The sequence below is a fragment of the Symphodus melops genome (assembly GCF_947650265.1).
Source record: "Symphodus melops genome assembly, chromosome: 14".
Taxonomy (NCBI): domain Eukaryota; kingdom Metazoa; phylum Chordata; class Actinopteri; order Labriformes; family Labridae; genus Symphodus; species Symphodus melops.
This window is the reverse complement of record NC_136704.1, coordinates 3,086,080-3,105,801: the sequence shown is the minus strand read 5'-3', so window position 1 is coordinate 3,105,801 and position 19,722 is coordinate 3,086,080. Positions and strand designations below refer to the sequence as shown.

At 45.3% G+C, this 19,722-nt stretch overlaps 1 protein-coding gene across 2 annotated transcripts; it reads left to right on the top strand.

Annotated features, from left to right (window-relative positions):
• Nucleotides 1-7,610: 7,610 nt before the first annotated feature.
• On the top strand, nucleotides 7,611-17,688 carry klf6a (Kruppel like factor 6a). Of its 2 annotated transcripts, XM_079361721.1 has the most exons (5): nucleotides 7,611-7,616; nucleotides 10,474-10,608; nucleotides 12,554-13,139; nucleotides 13,891-14,014; nucleotides 14,840-17,688. In XM_079361721.1, exons 2-5 carry the CDS (start codon nucleotides 10,507-10,509, stop codon nucleotides 14,889-14,891), a joined length of 864 nt encoding a protein of 287 aa, XP_079217847.1. In that variant the 5' UTR covers nucleotides 7,611-7,616; nucleotides 10,474-10,506; the 3' UTR covers nucleotides 14,892-17,688. The 2 variants fall into 2 exon arrangements, with proteins under 2 accessions (XP_079217847.1, XP_079217846.1); XM_079361720.1 differs by lacking the exon at nucleotides 7,611-7,616 and having other exon boundaries at nucleotides 10,227-10,608.
• The last annotated feature ends 2,034 nt before the right edge of the window (nucleotides 17,689-19,722 follow it).

Sequence of the window (19,722 nt, the reverse complement as noted above, 5' to 3'; positions counted from 1 at the left end):
ATCACGAGTGTTACTCATCTCACTGAACATACTGCTGTGTTCATATTGAAACTCTGTGCGTCGATTCATTGCTCGACGCACAGAAACTCATGCTTGTTGTAGCTGGCAGCACAGAAACATCGAAGCATCCTGCAACAAACAGGCTGCTACAGTGAAGACTGCAGACATTTAACGCATCGATACAAATCAGGCTGGAGACAAAAGGATATACATAGAGGGACCATATTTTCAAACCTCCTGATCACAAACACATGAATGCACAGATTGGTGATGTAGCTGCTTGAGAAGCTTTGCTGCATGCCGTGACTTCCTCTTCTTCTTCTACACCACGAGCCAAATGTAGACCGTGATAAGTAAGACATGCATGCTGACTGTGTGAATATTATCTGACACTCAAAAACAGTATTTTATCAAGAAGAAGTTAAATAAAGACATATTAGCGTTAGCAGCATCAAATAACAGAAATAGAAATTAAAGCGCCTCTCACTGTCGTGCTATTAAACAAGACTTCAGACATTTCCTCGTGTGTGTTCAGAGAGAACTGAGTCAGGAATCACTCTGTGTAAATGTCTATTTGATGAGTAATTAAGGTCATTAGTATGTACATTTTGCACTCGGTGTATTTGTTTAAGTCAGGCCTGCTCCCTGGAGCCCACGGTGGTGGGATGCTATAATTCACCACTTACTGCACGGTTTCCCGGAAACTGAAGCCTGCTGCTCGGAACAACAAGTAGCATTGGAAAGCAGTCATGAGATATGAATGAGTCACTCTCAGCCGGGCAGAGGTATCTGCTGCGAGGGAGGAGGGAGGAGGGCAGTGAGAGAATCTCCAACACTGCTGATTATCATCTGATCGAACACAAACACATGCTCCTTTATGGCAACCTTACTGATTATTTATCCAGCCTGTTAGCGTGATAGTTTGCTGAAATGGGACGCCGAATCCTTTAGCTTCCCCGTCACCTCAGATCAAAGTGTTCAGTCAAAGCAGAGCCATTATGTAAGCTTGGGAAAAGTGTACTCAGAGTTTAAATGGAAGGTGCTAACGTGGAAACGATTACGCTAAAGAAAACACACAATGGAGCACAACAAAAGCAATTGAATATAGGTTATGAAGGGAAACAAGGGGTTTCGGGATAGGATTTCCTTTTGATTGGAAAAGAAAACACCTAAAGTGGTGGGACAGAGAAGGGGGGGGAGTCGTGAAAGGAAATGCCGATGACACACAGATCAAATACATGACATAACTGTTCAAAGTTCAGCAGCGTTCACCACAAAGTGAGGTCATAGTGGGCCGGCTCTGTAACTTTGGCAACAGCGGGCTGTTAGCCTGCCTGCCCACTATCTGTGTCCTAATGTACAGACAGGCGCTGAGTCAACAAAGCCGTGTTTGGAGTCAACCTTTAAAAGTCACGACCTTCGCGATAGGTGCAGGAGAGCTGATGTGTTTCCCATAGAGCAGCAGATACCTAAAGTTCACACGCTGTTGATGAGCTCCCCTGACAAAAACACAATTACAATCAAACAGCAGCTCGCCGTAAAGATTTCCCAAAGTTCATAGTGTGTGTACGCTGCCATAAACTTTGCTCTGATGAATCTTACCCTGCGAGTGGACTCGTGCTAGGAAGCAGAATGTTAATGTGAAGATGAGTCATTGGTCGGCAGCTCAAAGGTTCATTTTTAAAGCTGGGCGCGACTTCTTCCTAATCCGTCTTTATGAATCAAATGAACATACAGTTTGGCTTCAACAGATTGCCTCAGCGACAAGCAGTGAAACAGGAAGTATGAGCTGCAGTGGTCATGTTACGTCAGTATGTCCACTGAAAGGTTTTTTTTTTGACACGCTCAGATTGTGTTTTTTTCAGTGTTTACAACATCACAAGAAGGATCCTCACAGAGATTGACCTTTTTTCTTCAAGAGGATTTTTATGATCGCAAACAGCTGTGACCTGACTCAGACGCTGTCAGCTGAAACAGTCACTCCACTTTTTTTAGCGTTGCCTTGGATACTTTTGAAGTTTGTCTGCCCTGCGTTTTAGATGTACAATGTTCACGTCAAAATATCGCAATTAAAAATTAAGTTGTGTTTTTGTTGAGTTCTTAAATTACCTCAACATTTTCCAACAGTCATCAAAGCCAGAGAAAATCCATCATTTCACAATAGTAATGAGTAATGTCGTGGCAGCCGCCATAATAAAGATGTTGCCATGGAAACACAGGATGATAGGTGCGCTGCATGAGGAGGCGTGAGCTGTTTGTGCTGCTCTGATAAAAAAAAAAAAAAAACCTGTCATGTCAAATATACGCAGCTACATTAGCTCGTTGCTAAACATACAGACAGGAAGGTAGAGAGAGGATCACTCCCATGATTCCCCACCGGCCTCAACATCATTTTGGCATCAGTAATCTCCAGACATTGTTGAATATGTACAGAATGAGGTAGTTTATTACCGATTACTATTAAAAAAAAGAACTCTTTAAACAGAAAAAATTGACCCCAGCTTTAAAAACAGCAGAATTTCCCTTTAAGATTTTGATCAGCTTCATTCGTCAGTGTCACTGAAATCAAACAGAATCATATTAATTGTCTAACAATCTCTTTGTAGCCTTGAAGGACTGAGAAAGAAACGTCCTCCCATTATTCCCCGGCTCACGAACGCCGGGCCGCTCAGTAATGAGGCACAGCGCCGCTGATAGAGATGCATTACTCTCCGCGGGGGCCGCTGAAAATTTGTCCAGGTTTAAATAAAATGAGAATAAAAATAATTGATTGAAAATCAATGCACATACATCATTCACTCTTTTGTTAAAAGGAGGAATGGATGGGAATGGGGGGGTGGAGGGGGGGGGGCGCTTCGGGAAAATCGATATTCATTCGAATCATAAATCAGAATTGAGTCAGCGCTCGCGGGGAGGGGAGATAATCATTGGCCTGGTTTTGGATTACATACTCCACAGAGCTGCAGCTTGTCCAGCCTGCAAATGTGTTTAGCTTTGTTACAACACACACACACACACACACACACACACACACACACATTAACCATTAGATCCTCTCATTGAAATGCATTGACGGTGTAGTGCGACGTCGGCCTCATGTGCGGCTGTCAGGCCACGTCTGGGGACAGATCAACACGTGTGTACAATGGGTCTTATGGTGTCAGCTCCATCACGCCGTCGATGAGGAGCCTCTGCCTCGCCGCGGCTCTTGACCTTGAGTAAGAAGAGTAGGACCCGTGGGTGTGTGTGTGTGTGTGTGCGTCGTGTGTGTGTGTGTGTGCGTCGTGTTTCTGAGCGGATGGACGTGGGACGCAGTAATCAGTCAGGACACTCATGTGATGTTTGATGATGGAGGTTTGTGAATTGGTTTGTGCGCTTGCATTCAGAGCAGACAGAGGTATCAGCGTGCGGATATATTGGGGTGGAAATCGATATCGTCCTTCTTCAGTGTGATGGAGGTTCCTCCCCGCAGGAGAGTCCAACACCATGAAAAACCTGCAAACCCCCCCCCCCCCCATCTTAGTTTGAGGGCCCTGACCTATACACTCTGAAATGACTTCATCATACGGCCATGTTAGTTTGTTTACACGATAAGGCAAAGTACATAATAAGCCAATATTAATCAAACCTGACCTTTGGATTCAGCGCTTTAAAGATGCTGACGTTTGCACAACAGCACGTTTGCACCAGCAGTTCCAACGGAACGAAAGACGGACAATGAAAACTCATCACAAGTAACACTTGGTTCAAATGTTGCACTTTGAAAAGGGCTCGTCGTAAAACGTGATAAATCTGAAGTAAACGGTCAAAAACAGTCGCCCTGCCGACGTGATCGATCGTGACAAGCGTTCAGACGGCTCCGTAATGTGCTGTAAGTGAATGTAAGTACGTAACCGTGTGTTTGGTGCTCTTGTTTTGACAACAGCAAATTAGCAGTGGCCATGCGGGCAGGCAGGCTGTGTCATACGGCCTTGAGGTTATCACTCAAGTGAATAGCAACAGAGTCAGTTTCTCTTTATCTGCAGAGGCGCTGTGGCTGCCTCAGGAGGCTCAAATGAAACAAATAAGCTTTTCTGGAAAAACAAACAGTGAAGGGACCGAATGTACCCCCCCGTGTTACAAACGCTTCACCCTCAGAGGAAAACAAAAAAAACCCACACACACACATTGGGCCAAAGAAAGATTTGAAGTGCAGCTTTGTTTGAACATTGCAGTCACGCAGGGAGAGGTTTCACTGCGACGTCTTAAAAAGCTGCTGGAAAATCTGCAGGACAGTTCAATGGTCATTGTTTCACATAGGGTGGTGCATTCAGGAGCTCCGGCTTGTTTTTCCCTTCACTGATGCCAGCTCTCGCTTCACTAAGGGGGCTACTACCATTACACAGGGTGGAGGAATGTGAAGTATTTTATTATTTTCTGCCAACCTCTGTGGGAACCAGTGCTCCCTGGCTGTTTCGGGGGTGGTATTTATCGAGGCCACGGCATAAACACAGACCCCACCCACTGATTAAGGGATGCATTCATTCTACACTTTCGGGTGTGGGAGAGAACGGGGGGGGGGGAGTGGGAGGGTTACGATCAGGTTACCATGACCATGAGCTGAATGTTGCATTCTCAGACTGGGATACAGGATCGCCTATCACCCAGTTTTGCACAGCACACACGAGAATAAAAGTAACACTGACTCATAGTTTCACAGTCGGCGATGCGGAAAACAAATCAGCTGTTTGTCATTCCAGGCACAGAGGACTGATTGTTGTCTCACTTGGCATGATTTCAATCAAAACTCAAAAAAAAAAAAAGATCTGCTTAAATGACGTTTTCTGGATGTTTCTCGTCTCCCCTGCAGCAGAGACAGCTGAGGCCTGCGACACGTTTTAATTTAGTGCTGAAAATCTTTCAAAGGTGTTCATTCTCTGGGCCTCGATACCCAGGAGCTGCGTTCAGGGACCCACACAGGCACACATTGTATTCTTCTATTCATTGTATTGATTGTCTCCTTCACATGTGAGAACACTCCCTGGGTGTAAAGTTGTTCATTAACCCTTCCTCCTCCATCTTCCACCTGGTGCCAGTCTTCAATCGCTAAAAACAGAAACTAACCAAGCGTGCTTTTACTTTGAAAGGACGTTCTGGTGTTGTTTGTTTTTGAGGATCGTGTGACACACATGTTAACAAAAACAGTGTGGTCGTCCTACTACATCATGTGACGCTCTCATCTCAGCCCTGCAGCTGAATCGATCAGCTGGATAGAAAGAATTCCTTTGAGAATAAAAGTCTTTTTTGTTTCTTCTTTTAATCTGAGCCCAGATCTGTGTTTTACGATGTCCTGTGCTCACTCACTGTGCTATCTGAGTTCACGTCTCGCTCTGAGCCACTGACCTGGGAGGCAGGCCTCTACCCAGAGGGGTCTTTGTCCTCACGCAACTGTGAACAATGTGACTCCACTGCTCTCCTTATCACGCCAACCCAAGCTCAGATCTATCGCGCAATGCAGATGATCGGGGTCACAGATCAGTTTCGGATGAAGTTATTGAACCCGATGACAGGAATGAAGGAAATACATGAGGTACATCAGACGGGACTTTTGTTTGCAGGCTTATTTAACAAGTCTTTCTGCTCTTCTGTGAGATCCCGGGCAGCACTGTTAACCCTTGGGCATGTTTCAGTAGATTGCTTCATCCTGCAGCCTGAAACAGGCTGTAAAGGCTTCAACTAGACGAATTCTTGAAAAACAGTTTTCTGCATCTTAAGTCGGTTGTGTCATGGTGGATACGGTTTGATGCTTTACATCTTTGACATAAAGACAATAGAGCACAAACCTGAGGTGTGCACAAAGGAGTCTGGGAGGGTTTTATGAGAGTTGCATGATGGGAAATGTAGGATTTGGGGTGTTCGCGCTTGATCCATATTTAAACACATACATATAGTGTTACGATGTTGGATGTACTAAACCTAAACAAGGTTTTTTTAAACACAAGATACATTGTACAATTGGGGGAAAGTGGGCACATGGGGAGGGAGGGCCTTAAAGAGACAGCAGCTGAAATGAAACGTTTCATGCAGAGGCTGAAATGAGCGACACATCAACAGGTGTGCCAGACTGACATGACAGACAGGTAAAGTGAGGATCTCTATAAAAAGTCCAAAACCCAAAGAGAGAAGGTTTATTATAACATAAAGCAAATATAAGCAGTAAATATCAGATTTTTTATGAAGTGATTATAAAAATTAGCAGCTGCTAATTGCCTGAAAATCTTCTCATGTGCATATCGGATGCTGCACGTATCACTGAAGTCGAGCTGTAGTCTACAGGCTGGAGTCCAAAAACGATTATTATAGAAAACCATACATGAGTCAGTCTCACGTGCACACAGGTTGACCAGAAAAACCTCCTGGAACAACTCACTAATTGGGTTGACAGTGATGCATTAAAATGGGTCATCCTGTAATTGCTCTTTCCTGTGGCTACTGGCCGAGCCGGGATTACATAACGATGATAGAGCTGCCGACCTGGCCTTCCGAGATAAAAGCTGCCATGACGGACCCCGTGCGTTCTCTAAATGCCTCATCTGAAGGAAGTGAATACCGCAGAGCTGCCCGCTAATGCTCCAGCGGGACCCGACGGAGGGCTGTGTTATTCATCAAACACGAACAGCGTCAGGCTGGGCAACTTTGGAAATGCGCGGATAATGAGTGGGCATGTTATTGTGCAATGATAAGCATTCTGTTGCATTTCATGAGGCGACAAAAGAAGGTTCAGCACTCTTATAAATGGACTCGGGCTCTTCAAAGCAAAGTGTCCACAGACTCCTACAGGGACTTAATAAATGGCCCCATTACAGACTTAAAAGCGGTTCCTTTGCAGGCCTACTGAGGCCGGCTCCAGGCTGCACATCGCCATATGACTAAATCAGATGCTATGGCTGACAAATATGGCCTCACAGCGGAGAGCGGCACAAAGGACACTCAGTAGTCTGCAGGACATACTGCTGCTCTGGAGACAATGTGGCCCCTGTGCAGGGATGTTGTTTATCTCATCAGGCGCTGGCGTTGTCGGGTTGTGGTGCGACTTAATGCTGTGAACTTATGCAACGCCGGCAGGAAGAGAGGCCTGCGAGGCACGCGAGGGCTTCTGCAGAGAGGAAATGATAAGAATAAGTCAGGGTGACGTCGTGCCACTGCCAAATATGTGATGGCATGTAACAGGAATGAAGAGTCATTCATGAGGGAATCCAGCTGGGTATAACCAGACAATAGGTGGATTACAGGAGTTAAGAATTCAGCTTTTGTGTACATTTTTCTCTCTTTACTTTGATTAAGATGAAATGTGTGATGTGAGGCCTCCTTCACTGACTTCCTGTGTGCTCATCATCTTGTGAAGCAAGGGTTTAAAACTCCTCCTTCCTATAAATGATGAAGTCAGAATTAAACATTCAGTTCCAAATTGTCATGTTTATTTGGGACATTCCTGCGTTCTTGAGTTGTGAAATATTGGCCAGACACTCTCACCCCTTTAAGCCTCTAAAATCACAATCTAAATTTGCCAAATTGCTCAAGTCAAACTCTGGGACAAAGTGGGGTCGACACCAACTCTGAATGTTGTTGTTTTCTACATGATTCTGCTCGCCAGTCTTAAAAACAGACTGTAAATAAGTCTGAGTGACGTCAGCCGTGTGTTCCTGCAGGGGGCGCTGGAGCCTCATCAGCAGCAGCCGCCATGTTGGAAATGCTGTCTCAGGCTAACTCTGAGTCAAGCTAACGACAGGCTGAGAGCTGAGGCGGGTTTTAAACCTCCTGACAAACCGTTACACGGCGCCCACCTGTCAATCAGCTCAGCTACACGCCTTATTGTGAATAACTCTGATCCTTCATCCAATCAAAACTGCTGAGTCATCAAAACATTCCCCCCCGTACAGTGTGTGTGGATGGAGACATGAGCTAATCACACCTGTTTGGTTTTTTGAAGCAGGCTGTAAACATGTTTATGTCTGCTGTAAAAACAGGCTGTTTGAATGGGTGTGTATGTGACTTCCTGTGCTGCTGCAGCCAGCCTCTAGTGGACACTCCAGGAACTGCAGGACACTTCAGCATCAGCTTCATTTATCCAACACTGGAGGTGAACTTAAATAGGAAAACTCTAAATGTATTATTGAGAGTCTTCGTTTTAGGCCAAGCGTTGAATCACCTCGACACACTCTTTCCTTCTCTGCGTCCGACATTAAATCACAGCCTTCAGAGTTACATCGAGGAAATATTTGCCTCGACTTAAAAGCACTCTGCTGTTTTTAGATATGTCGTACATAAAGTGACCTGACTTGACTCTTATGGACCCGAATATAATCAGAGGCTTTGAAAAACCACTCGGCTTTTCCTCCACAAATTGAAGTATAAAACAGCGCTGGGTAAGATGGAGAGAAGCTCCTGCAGAGTAATGAAGTCCGACTGCAGAATAATTGAGTGTAAAGAATCAGAAATGTGGGCTCTCTGGCTGTAATGCCTCCAGAGTGAATCAGACAGAGAAAGAAGATGTGCAATGATTAGACTTCACGTCACCACTAATGAGGGCTTCCCGCAGGTAGACGTCACCTGGAATGTTCCGGACTCAAGTGTTTGGAGTTATAATGAAGCGTTAAAAGTACACGAGTGCCTCCGTGTACAATAACAACTAAAGTGGGGTAAAACAAATTCTTTAACTGTGGGGAACTACTGTGGAATATTAATTTGGCTGCATGCTCTTTTAAGTGCAAATGAGGTGGGGAAAAAAAAGACGATTTTATTTTAACTACTGACATGCTGCACTTGTGGAAACTCTGCTTCAGTGCAACTTTGATCTTTTATTTTTACGAGTATTAAAACCCCCGAGAGAGACGAAGAAGTGAGGACTAATGTGTCAGTGTGCTACAACTTAAAGAAAACAAGACAGCAATTTGTTGATACATTTGTTGAAAGGTTTATTTTGAGGCTTTGCTGTAGAGGGAGGACAGCAGATGGAGAGCAGGTCGGATTTGAGCCCGGGCCACCTGCTTGGAGGACTTCAGCCTCAGTACGTGAGGGCACAGAGGCTTCAGACACCAAGCCAGCGGATATACTGAATAAAAACATGAAGCCATTTCCTGAAACACTGACGTGTTTATCAGCATCTGTAACACCTGACTGTAGGTGAGTTTTTCATGCATCGACAAAAACAAAAACAAAAACTGATCTGATGTTAATCAGCTATGACTTAATACAGGAACCATAATACCATGAAACGTTTTCTTTTTAGAGACACAGGGACAAAAGGCCAGAGCGTCAGCAGGTCACAGCTACACACACACACACTGATGGTAGAGGCTGCAGAGAGTCCATGAGTATTAACTCATCCATTCATACACACACTCACACACCGCTGATGAAGCAGCAGGAGCAACTCGGACTTCAGTGTCTTGCCCAAGGGCACGTGTGGCAGGAGCTGAGGAGTCACAGCCGCCCCTCAGCGTGCTGAAGTTAAACCTTGTTGTTCCAGTGACAGATTATTTTGCTCATTAAAATAAATGTAAGCTTCACTGTTATCCATGTAATATTGTCAAAGATGTTTGGACTTGTCACATAAATATGGCTCATAATACAAAGTGTATGGACATGTCTCTGATGAATATATTTATTTTGATACATTTAGAATGAAATCGATTTCCGTCCTCAGCGCTTGAATGGAAACTTTTCTGTAAACTCACATGTGTGATGATAACACAATAACATCAGGCCATCAGTGAGTCATGAGTTCACTGTAGAGACTGATGTCAACACACAGGCAACTATGTTGTAAGTGTTTCAAAGTCACACACACACACACACACACACACACACACACACACACACACACAGAGGGAGCAGGAATAAGAGTGTTTCGGCTCACATGCGCTGTCTGTGGTGAAACATGCAGCCCACAGTAAACTCAGAGAAAGAGAACTGGAGCTCAAACCTCAGCTGGTTTATATAAAGGGCTATAAATAACCAGCCAATCAGCGACGAGCCGCTGGGAGTCCAACCAGCCAGTCATTACGCAGGAGGAACCAAATTAAGGCACTGGCGCACCGTGATTGGCTGACTGTGATATCATTTGCAAGCCCTTACTCCGCTCCATTGTGATTGGCTGCAACCCTGCAGGCGTAATCCTGCCGTGATGACGGCGAAGGGAGGGGGGTTGGGGGCTGTCGGGGGAGGGGGCGGGCTCTGAGGTTTGAATAGGGAAGTTTGCAGAGCGCAGTTGTTCCCCATCCAGTCCGGTGCAGTGTTTGCAAACAGCCTGAGCGCAGAGCGAGAGAAGCAGGGGGGATCACTCTCTCTCTGACTGACTGACTGACTGACTGCTGGACTCGTCTTCTTCTCCTACTGATACAACACACTCTTGTTCTTCGTGGCATCACTGAGGATCGCTCTCCTCGTCCTCTCCGTGGTTTTTTGTGGGCTGTTTTCTACCTGAAAGTGCAGCTGAATCTTTTTGTAAAACACGCTCGGGGAAAAATGGATGTTCTACCGATGTGCAGCATCTTTCAAGAACTTCAGATAGTTCACGACACGGGCTATTTCTCCGCCTTACCGTCTCTGGAGGAGTACTGGCAGCAGGTGAATATTTTTTTTTTTTTACATTTGTGATAAAAGTCAGTGTGCTGAGGAGGAACTGACCGTGAAGTTTAAAGCCCTCAGCACCGCCGCGGGTTGCTTTACGCATGTTGCTTTACGCACGTTTCTCCCCCGATGGTGCGACGGCAGTCCCGCTCACTCAGCAGTCATTCAGTGTCGTTATGAAGTTTTTTGGCAGGCTGAAGTGGATCAGTGTGTCAGTCTGACAGCTGGAGTGGAGGCTCTGCTGCTGCGCCAACATGAATGGAGAGAGAGAGAGAGAGAGAGCGAGCAGCGTGCTGTTTCTGCTTTCTGCTCCCCTCACATATGATCAGATAGACAGTTTTAACTCCAGGCCTGCTTTCACTTCTCTATGTGTCCTCACTAACACTGGATGAAGTGTCATTCATAGCCATAGCATCTGAGTTTTTCACGTTTCCTTTTTTTTCTTCCTTTTCATCACGTTGTGTTTTCACATGAAAATAGATTCCTTTTCATAAACCGTCTCCTTCAAGCATCCTGTCTGTGTCCTCCTCACCATCATGTGTCAGCCACGTCCAATCTCTGCATACATGAGTAGACAGTGGGGCCTGCGCGTTGTGAAAGGAAGCTCACATCTAATGTCAGTCATTCAGAGATGGTTTTGACTTCTCATCGTTTCCTCTGTAAATTGTCAGAAAGTTGAGCCTCAGCCTCAGATCCTGAGAAACATCTTTGAATTTCTTCTTTTTTCAAGTGAAGAATTCAAAAACAAAAAGATCTTTCATGTAAAAAAAAAAAAAAAAAAGAAGAAATGATTTTCTGCTAAAGCTTGAACCTGCCAGACACTTGGTGATGAATGTTCTTTGAGTGGATTCTGCCTCCATGTGAGACGAGGAAATGATGATATTGAGGGAATAGTAAGGCCACAGCTCGGGGCAGTAAACCCTGCATGTGTTGCAGCAGAAGGTTTTCTCCTCGTGTCGATGTCACAGTGGAGGAGTGATTGTGCAGCAGCCCAGGTTGGCACAGCTGGGAGACACGGTGCTCAGGCTGCAGGAGCCGGCAGAGACGACATGTTTCCTCCTCGTCCAGCCTGCTGTCTGCCAGCACCTTCTAATCAACGCTTCTTTCAAACTTTAACGGCCTCTGAAGTCAATCGGAGCCGCTTCATCTTTTACGATAGAGACTCATGAGGAAGGATGTGATTGCATGTCAGAGGTACGCATGAGGAAGAGCGGCTGAATGGAGAGAGGAAGAGAGAGAGAGGAGGGGGGGGGGGAGTTGAGCGGTTTCCTTAAAAGGACTCTGAATGTGTTCAGTGAGTCATTGGAGCGCTGAAATGACAATGCATGTTTCGTGTCCGCCTGCAGGACTCGGGTGATGTGTTCATCTTAAACTCTCCTGCACCTGAGTCATCACAGATAAGAGGCTGATACCTGAACCTGAGGCCTCACTTAACCCCAGTCACAGAGTTCACAGTCATAAAATCACATTCTTTTTCTTTTTTTACATTTTTGTCTAAGAGAATGAAACCGACGTTTACTTCGACGAACAGATCGCCACATTATTCCCTCGTTTGATGATTTGAGTTTAGTCCCGGAGTCGACGCTGAACGGCTTTTTTTAGCAACAAAAAGCAGAAGTTGGATTGGGCACGTGTTTTGCATGTTTTGCTTTACATTTCTCTTGCTTTAATAAGGATGCATCACAGCTCCAAACGTGCTCTTTAAAAAGGAGCCTGCTCTACAATAAAAAAAGAGAAGCAGCTCCAGTTTCCTGGTTACAGCTTCCTGCTGTAAGCATTCAACAAATATTACAGCACACAGGGCGTTTTGTGCACATGCATCATTTAAAAGGAATCCCCACTCAGAACCCTTCTGCAGCTGTGAATGAGCTTCCTCTCTGCAGGGGGGCTGCTCTTCTAATTCATCTGTTCTGACTCTGTTGTTTTTCTCTCCTGCGTGCAGACATGCCTGGAGTTGGAACGCTACCTACAGAGCGAGCCTTACGTCTCCACGTCCGACCTGAAGTTCGACAGCCAGGAGGACCTCTGGAGCAAGTTGATCTTGGCGTGCGGGGACACGGCCAAGTCCGAGTGTGACCCTACGATGCCCCGCGCCCACGACGAGGACAATCAGGACAGCCAAATCTTGGAAACCAACAGCGTGAATTCTGACGCCAGCAGCGAAGCTTCAGACAGTTCTGAGGAGCTCTCGCCCACACACAGCTTTACCTCCAACCCTCTTGGCTCCGTCCTGGTTGGCTCTGGACCTTTTAGCCCCTCCGTTATTAGCACTCCACCGTCCTCCCCGGAGGCCAACTCGGAGCCTGGCGGCGTGACGAACCGCTGGGTCGCAGAGCACGCGGAGCTGCACTTGCCCGTCAAAATCAGGAGCGCAGGGGTGAACGCAAAAAGTACGGAAAAGACGGGACTCATCTGTGGGGACGCTTCACCCGACGGCAGGAGGAGGATACACCGGTGTCAGTTCAACGGCTGTCGCAAGGTTTACACGAAGAGCTCGCACCTAAAAGCACACCAGCGCACTCATACAGGTGAGCTGGTTTTGACCACGAGTGGAAGGAGGGAAGGTTTGAGGGTTTTCAAACTCGAGCAGCTCGTTCAGAGTAAAAAAAAGAAAAGAGTCACTTTTATGGAGTGAATGGCGACAGGAAACGCTTAAAATTCAGTCTTGGACGTTAATGGAACGGTCCAGCCATTGTGTAATGTAATTAAAGGTCCACATTGCATGATGTCCTCAGCTGGAGCGCAGTGAGTATTAGCTCTGCATGGCTGGATACCTAAACTGTGACCTAATCTATCTGGAATGTGACTGACTGAGCGAGCGAGCGAGCGAGGGAGAGAGAGAGACAGATGGGGGAGGGGCTGCACATGGAAGATAAAAGGACTTCAAAACAGATTGAGTTTCACCATGGGAATGGGGTGAATGGGCGGGGAGCCAGGGGGCACCGAGTCAGAGGGGCTCTGAATGGTCATTTCTTCATTTTGATTAGCGTGAAATTGCTCGTGTGCTTTTTTTCCCCCCCGTTTCATTTTTTGCACATTGTAATCTGCAGAATTCTCTGCATGTCTCAGGTTGCATAAAACCCGAGTTAGTGGTCCAGCAGGTTCAGAGGAATCTGGATCACGTATGTCTGGTCCGCTCCGATGTCATGTCATGCCGCCGTGGCCTCGGGGTGATTGATCTGAACATATTTAAATAACAGAAGGCTCAGAGCCCACTCTGCATTCCTTCTGTCCCCATGCGAGCTCCATTAATCTTTCCCCCTCTTTTTCCCCCCGCAGGTGAGAAGCCGTACAGGTGTTCATGGGAGGGCTGCGAGTGGCGTTTTGCACGAAGCGACGAGCTGACCAGACACTTCAGGAAGCACACCGGGGCAAAGCCATTCAAATGCAGTCACTGTGACAGGTGAGCCTTCACCACAGAACCACCCGATTGACTTTTTATCTGTGATCGACTTTTCATGCCTCATTCAGAAAGGCACGTGTCAAAGTGTGTGTGTCCCGGATTAGGGCCGCGTCTCGACACGAACCGAACGTCTAAAATTCAACCTGCAGTGCTGCTACGACACGAAACATGTCTCGTTTTAGAGAGAACTGTCGTCACATGAAGAACATGGAGTCATATTTACATGCTCTGTTTCTGTGCAGTCAGAAGAGTTCAGTCTGCAGCACCATCCAGCTGCAGAGGAACACTTCTCATGCCGAGTAGAAGAAGCAACACTCGATCTCTGCACACACGTCTGACAGACATCTTGCACAGAGCTGACTCTTTCACGTCGCTTTCTTTAACCACCCGCCTCTTTTACGTCACATTGGACGCGAGTGCACATCGTCAACGAGTTAAACTGCAGATCTGCCGTCTGCTTAAATGTGAGGCTGTGCTGTATGTGCAAACGACTCAGTGGCACCTTGTTTAAGTCGCTCACAGCGTGTCGTGTTTTCTACCTTTCATACACTGATGCTGATTTCTGCCATTTGAACAAATCCACCAATAAACAGAGGAATTCAAATTCTGATCCTTTAAATTCTCTCCTAAATGTTCAGCATTGGTCAGCTCTGATAGATGTGAGTGAGGAGATGACGATGATTCAGTGATGTATTTATGTCAGATTAGAAATCGTCGTCTTTGCATGAAGCCGAACACAAAACTAGTTTCATTCATTCCTTCGCCCACCAGCAGCCTTTGTTTTCCTCCTGACTTACCTCCACTCCCCCTCCTCCTTCTCTCCAGATGTTTCTCCAGGTCCGACCATCTGGCCCTCCACATGAAGAGGCACATCTAAAGCAGGAGGGGTGGTGGGGGGGCGAGCACCAACCAAGCAACGCAGCGAAAGTTTTGAAGAAGAACAAAAAAAAAACAAAAAAACTCAACGCCGTCTCCCGACCATGCAGTCTCCTGGTTGAACTGTCCCAGAGCAGAGTGGGCGGGAGTGTGTTCCAGCCAAAGCATGCCGTTTTGCACCATACTGAAACCCAGTGCCTCCGGGACCTCTCTTTGGAGAAAGGCGCTCTGAAGGTCGTCTGTTGCAACAAGAGGACAAAATCATGGACGAGGAAGAAGAAGTCGTTTTGATTCTGAGAAGGACATACAAATAAAAAAGACAAAAAAACAACAAAAAAATGGAGTGAATGACTTGTATGTATGGTGCATGATGTTTTGGGGACATCTCCCGGACAGCAGATACACTGGTACTTTAGGAAACTGTCTGAGGCGAGCATGTGTGCACTGTGAATGTCTGAGATCGGATCACCGGCCCCCGAGGAGAGCAGATTTTTTTGGGAGAAGAGATGGACTGACGGGTGGAGCGGGGCTGGCTCCGATGTTACTGTGGACTGCGTGGGGGTTTCTGGGGGACATTCGTGCTCCCCCAGGAGGCAGGATGGAGGTTCCTGCCTGTCTGTCTGGCACCCAGACCAGGGACAGTGAGGGGGGGGGGGGTTCTCCAAAGCTTTTTGAGGCCTTGGGTTTGTGACTCTTGGACCCAGACTCCCCCCACCCCCCCCCCCCCTGGTCACCGTATGACAGGAGCTTCTTTTTTTTTGGTGTTTTTGGTGCAGCTACTAAATGTGCAATGTGTTATGTAGCCTGGTTTATTATTTTTTTACAAGCTACAAAGCTCATTTGTAGTCCAATTGTATAAGCTGTGTGCTTAGAGGTATAACACAACTATACTATAACTTCAGTATCATAGACAGGTGTTGCATGGTTCTAGGGTTTGTTCATTTCATGTTTCCACTGTAATCAGGACTGCAAATAGTTTGAATAAAAGTGCAGCTAAAGTGCGAACGGTTAAATGTTACAATATTGTACATAAAGCCTCGATGATTTCCTCTTTTAGTTTTCACCCTCACTCTCATCTGGCTGGAGATTTCACCCCTGCTTCCTCATGTGCTCACTCATCACAAGCCTTCAGGAGTTGATTTTTGTACTTTTTCTTTTTCTATCTAATAATGCACTGTTGACCTTAATGGTGCCTTATGCAAGTGAGTCAGCGGGGGAGGGATTGTTTTTGCTCCCTCGGGAAGTCGCACTTGTTGTTTGGGTGATTTGACAAGCTCGATCAAGGCTCAATTACAGATTAGCTCGCACCTCTTTGTGTTTAATGACAGTTGTTTCCGGCGTGTGTCGTGTTGTTCAAACGTCCCTTAAAGCACCTTTTTCTCTGCCGATTGGATTTAGTGTTTTTGAATCGGAGCACGCAGACGAGACGCACGCTGTTATGTTTAGAGCACTTAAATTCATTCATTCAAGATGTTAACTACTGTGTAGTATGTTTTCAAGTCAGTTCCACACAGCTGTGACGTCGAGCTTTAAAAAAAGAAACGATGTGAGCGATTCAGCAGACGGAAAGTCGTTTTCATTTGCTAATTCGAGCTTCCTAAATGTGAAGATTTGCTGTTTTTTTTCTTTGTCATTTTCTCTCAAAATGATGAATTTTGAGGATTTGGACAAAAAAACGAAGTGAAAACTTTTGTGATTTTTGACTTGATGATTAACCTTGAAATATTCATAAGTTGCAGCCAAACTGAGGTACAGAAACAACCAGACTAGAAGAACAAAAATGGCTTTTTGCTTGCAGTTCAGATTCTCCTTCTCTCCTGTATCCCACCATCACCATCCTCTCCCTCCCGTCCCCCTCCGTCCCCCTCCGTCCCCACTTTGTCCCTGCAAGTGGCACTGAAGAAAAACGCTAAAGATTTATTGTAATTAACAGGCTGCAGTCGGACAGGCCTCGCCTTGTACTGCCTCTCAGTAATGAATTGCTAAAGGCTTTGTTGGCATGGAATCTGTCACAGACTGCTGACTGTGTAGGTTGGTTATTGACCAGTCTGGGGAGCGTTGTTTTAGCCGAGCTGCTACACTGTTATGAAAACCACAGGGAGGGCGAGAGCGAGAGAGAGAGAGGGAGGAGATAACAGATCAAACGTTGACGGTGCAGGTGGAAATTTGTCAAAAATCCCATGACAGCATCCCCCCCCTTTGAGGGAGATCTCGATTGTATCGGAGGTGGAGCGAGTGCATGAGCACTGCAGGGACTCGGTCCTGTTTCAGCTTGAAGCGATCCACTCCAGTTCAGACACCTTGTTGGAAGAGTTCAATGTTGCAGCACGTTGCACCGCGGCAAGCTACAACTTATGGATTTCAGATCGGCGGGAGGAGGAGACGGGATGAGTACAAACTTGAAACTGCTTTGCTGCGATAGATTTGGGAGTTGCTGGCGCGGCCTTTTGTGGCCGAAAGGAAAAGAACATCCATTCAGTGAAAACAGAAGCCAATACTGTGCGAGCAGTAATTGAGCCTTGATTTAGCTCCATGTTTGCTCACATCTTTTACACTTTTCATCATCTTTCATCCCACAACTACCCAAACTCTTCTGTCACACACACACACACACACACACACACACACAGCTCTTTGTTCTCAACTGAATCTTTGTATAAAACGGAAAAAAAAACACAACTTTTGTAAAATTGTTATGTTTATGCTTTATGAAATTTTTATTTGAAATTGTTTTGCAAAATTGTTATATTTCTGTATGAATGTATTTTTTATTGGAATAATAAGAAATTCTTATCTGACTTTGGCTCGTTTCTTTTCTCTCATTTGCTGCTCCGTTTAACGCGCTTTTCCACAAATCTAAGAACCGGGAACTTTATGTTGTAGGAACCACTTTACCAGGAAGTAAAAGAGTCCTGCACATTTTATTCAGGCGTTTCTTCACGTGTCTGAAGATCCCTAAACATCCTAAATTAGACCTTAAAGCTGTGGAAGCTTTAAGTTGAAGTCACAGAATGAAGAACAGTGAATGCACATCACTTATGGAGCTCATATTTCAATTAAGCTTAAATAACACTATAATCTTTTATTGGACTAATATAGAGAGGCAATAGTCATCATTGCAGTGGTCACTGGTTTGAATCTGACCTTTGCCCTTTGCTGGTCATCCCCCACTCTCTGCTCTCCATCACTTCCTGTCTGTCTTCAGCTGTCCTCTCCAATAATGTGGAAAAAATACATTTTTATAACACTAATATTTGCTTAGCTAGCTAGCTAGCTAGCTTCATTCCTAAAATGGGGATTGTTAGCGTAGCGTGTTTTTATGCCCTGAAGCGTCACATAAGTCACAATGAGGCAACTCAACGTCCCACTGTGATGAAGACTGAAGAGGACGGTTCATGTGCTCGTAACCTCCGAGGAGCTGACGGAGATATTCCTCGGCTTCAGTGGCTGAAATTTGGAAAATGACAGAAGGACAGTTCGTTATTCCTCTAACTCTCAACACTGTGGCTTATTGGGATTTGTATGTGCGTAAATGTGTGCCAGTACACATGAAATATGTAAATTAACATTCAATTTAGCGTTGAACCTTGTGGTTATACCTCCACCCCCCCATTGAAAATGTGATTAAAATGTTCCTCCCTTTTGTTACATTTTTCCATTATATATATATTTGAACTGATTTTCTGATGTCGTTGCTGCAGAGTCCCTGAAATGTCAGCGTAAGACATGAAATCTAGTGCGCACAAGATTGTATTTGACTTTTTGGGACTTCAGCATTATGTTGCTGCTTTTTGGGAAGATTTAGTTTCTATCACTTTATTCATTTAAAGAAATTTTGTTGACTTTTTTTTTATTGTTGGGAATAAACTTTAAACTTAAAATTCCTAGAAAGTCATAAGGTTAGAACAAAACACAAAAATGCTCATCAAAATAATTTTATTATTAATGTTTTGATTGGAAACGTTTTGTTTTTCTTTTTGTGAAGTCAGAAACATTTTAGATCTTAAAATTTCACATTTTAATGTGAAATCTATTCTCCCATAATCCCCCGCGGTTACCAGAGATGTAAGGTCAAGTGAGGGCGGAAGTTTACACCACGTTTGCATCACTCCGAAAAATTAAGATGAATCTGAGTACTGAACGACCAAAGGGAGGAGAGGGGGGAGACAAACAAAGACAGTGAAGGACACACACAGAAGGAAGAGTCTCAGAAATAATCCTACAGACACATGAATGTTAAACAAACAGGAACACCTTTTGGAAGGTGCTTAATTGGAGGAGGAGGAGGAGGAGGAGGAGGAGGAGGCGTGGGACGCAGGAGGGCTGACTGTGATGTACTCTGTCGCCCAAATCCTTCCACACACTAGAAATATTTATAGTTGAAGTTTCACGCACATCAGCCGGCGGAGGAATGAGGTAACAAGGCGTTTCTGTCATGGTTTGGTTTTGTCTCTGTGTTTCTTCTAGTTTTAGTTTTCATTCTGTCCTTAGTGTTATTTGTTTCCTAGTGTTGATTGTTTCCCTTGTGTGCTTTAATGTTTCATAGTCTTGTGTTTACTTCAGTCTTGAGTGTGTTTCCCTGTGTCCTCCTATCTTGCCTGTTAGTTTATTTCCTGTCTTGTGTTTTAAGTCTAGTCTTTAGTGTTTCCTGTTTTATTTTGTAGATCTGGTTTTGGTGGTGTCAGTGTCTGGTTTTACTTTGTACTTGTCCTCAGTGTTCTGGTCTTGTGTTCTTTGTTCCTTGTGTTTCCCTCCTTAGTGATTACCCTGATGTTCCTCACCTGTCTCGTTAGTCTCACCTGCGTCTGATTACCCCTTGTCTATTTAGTCTC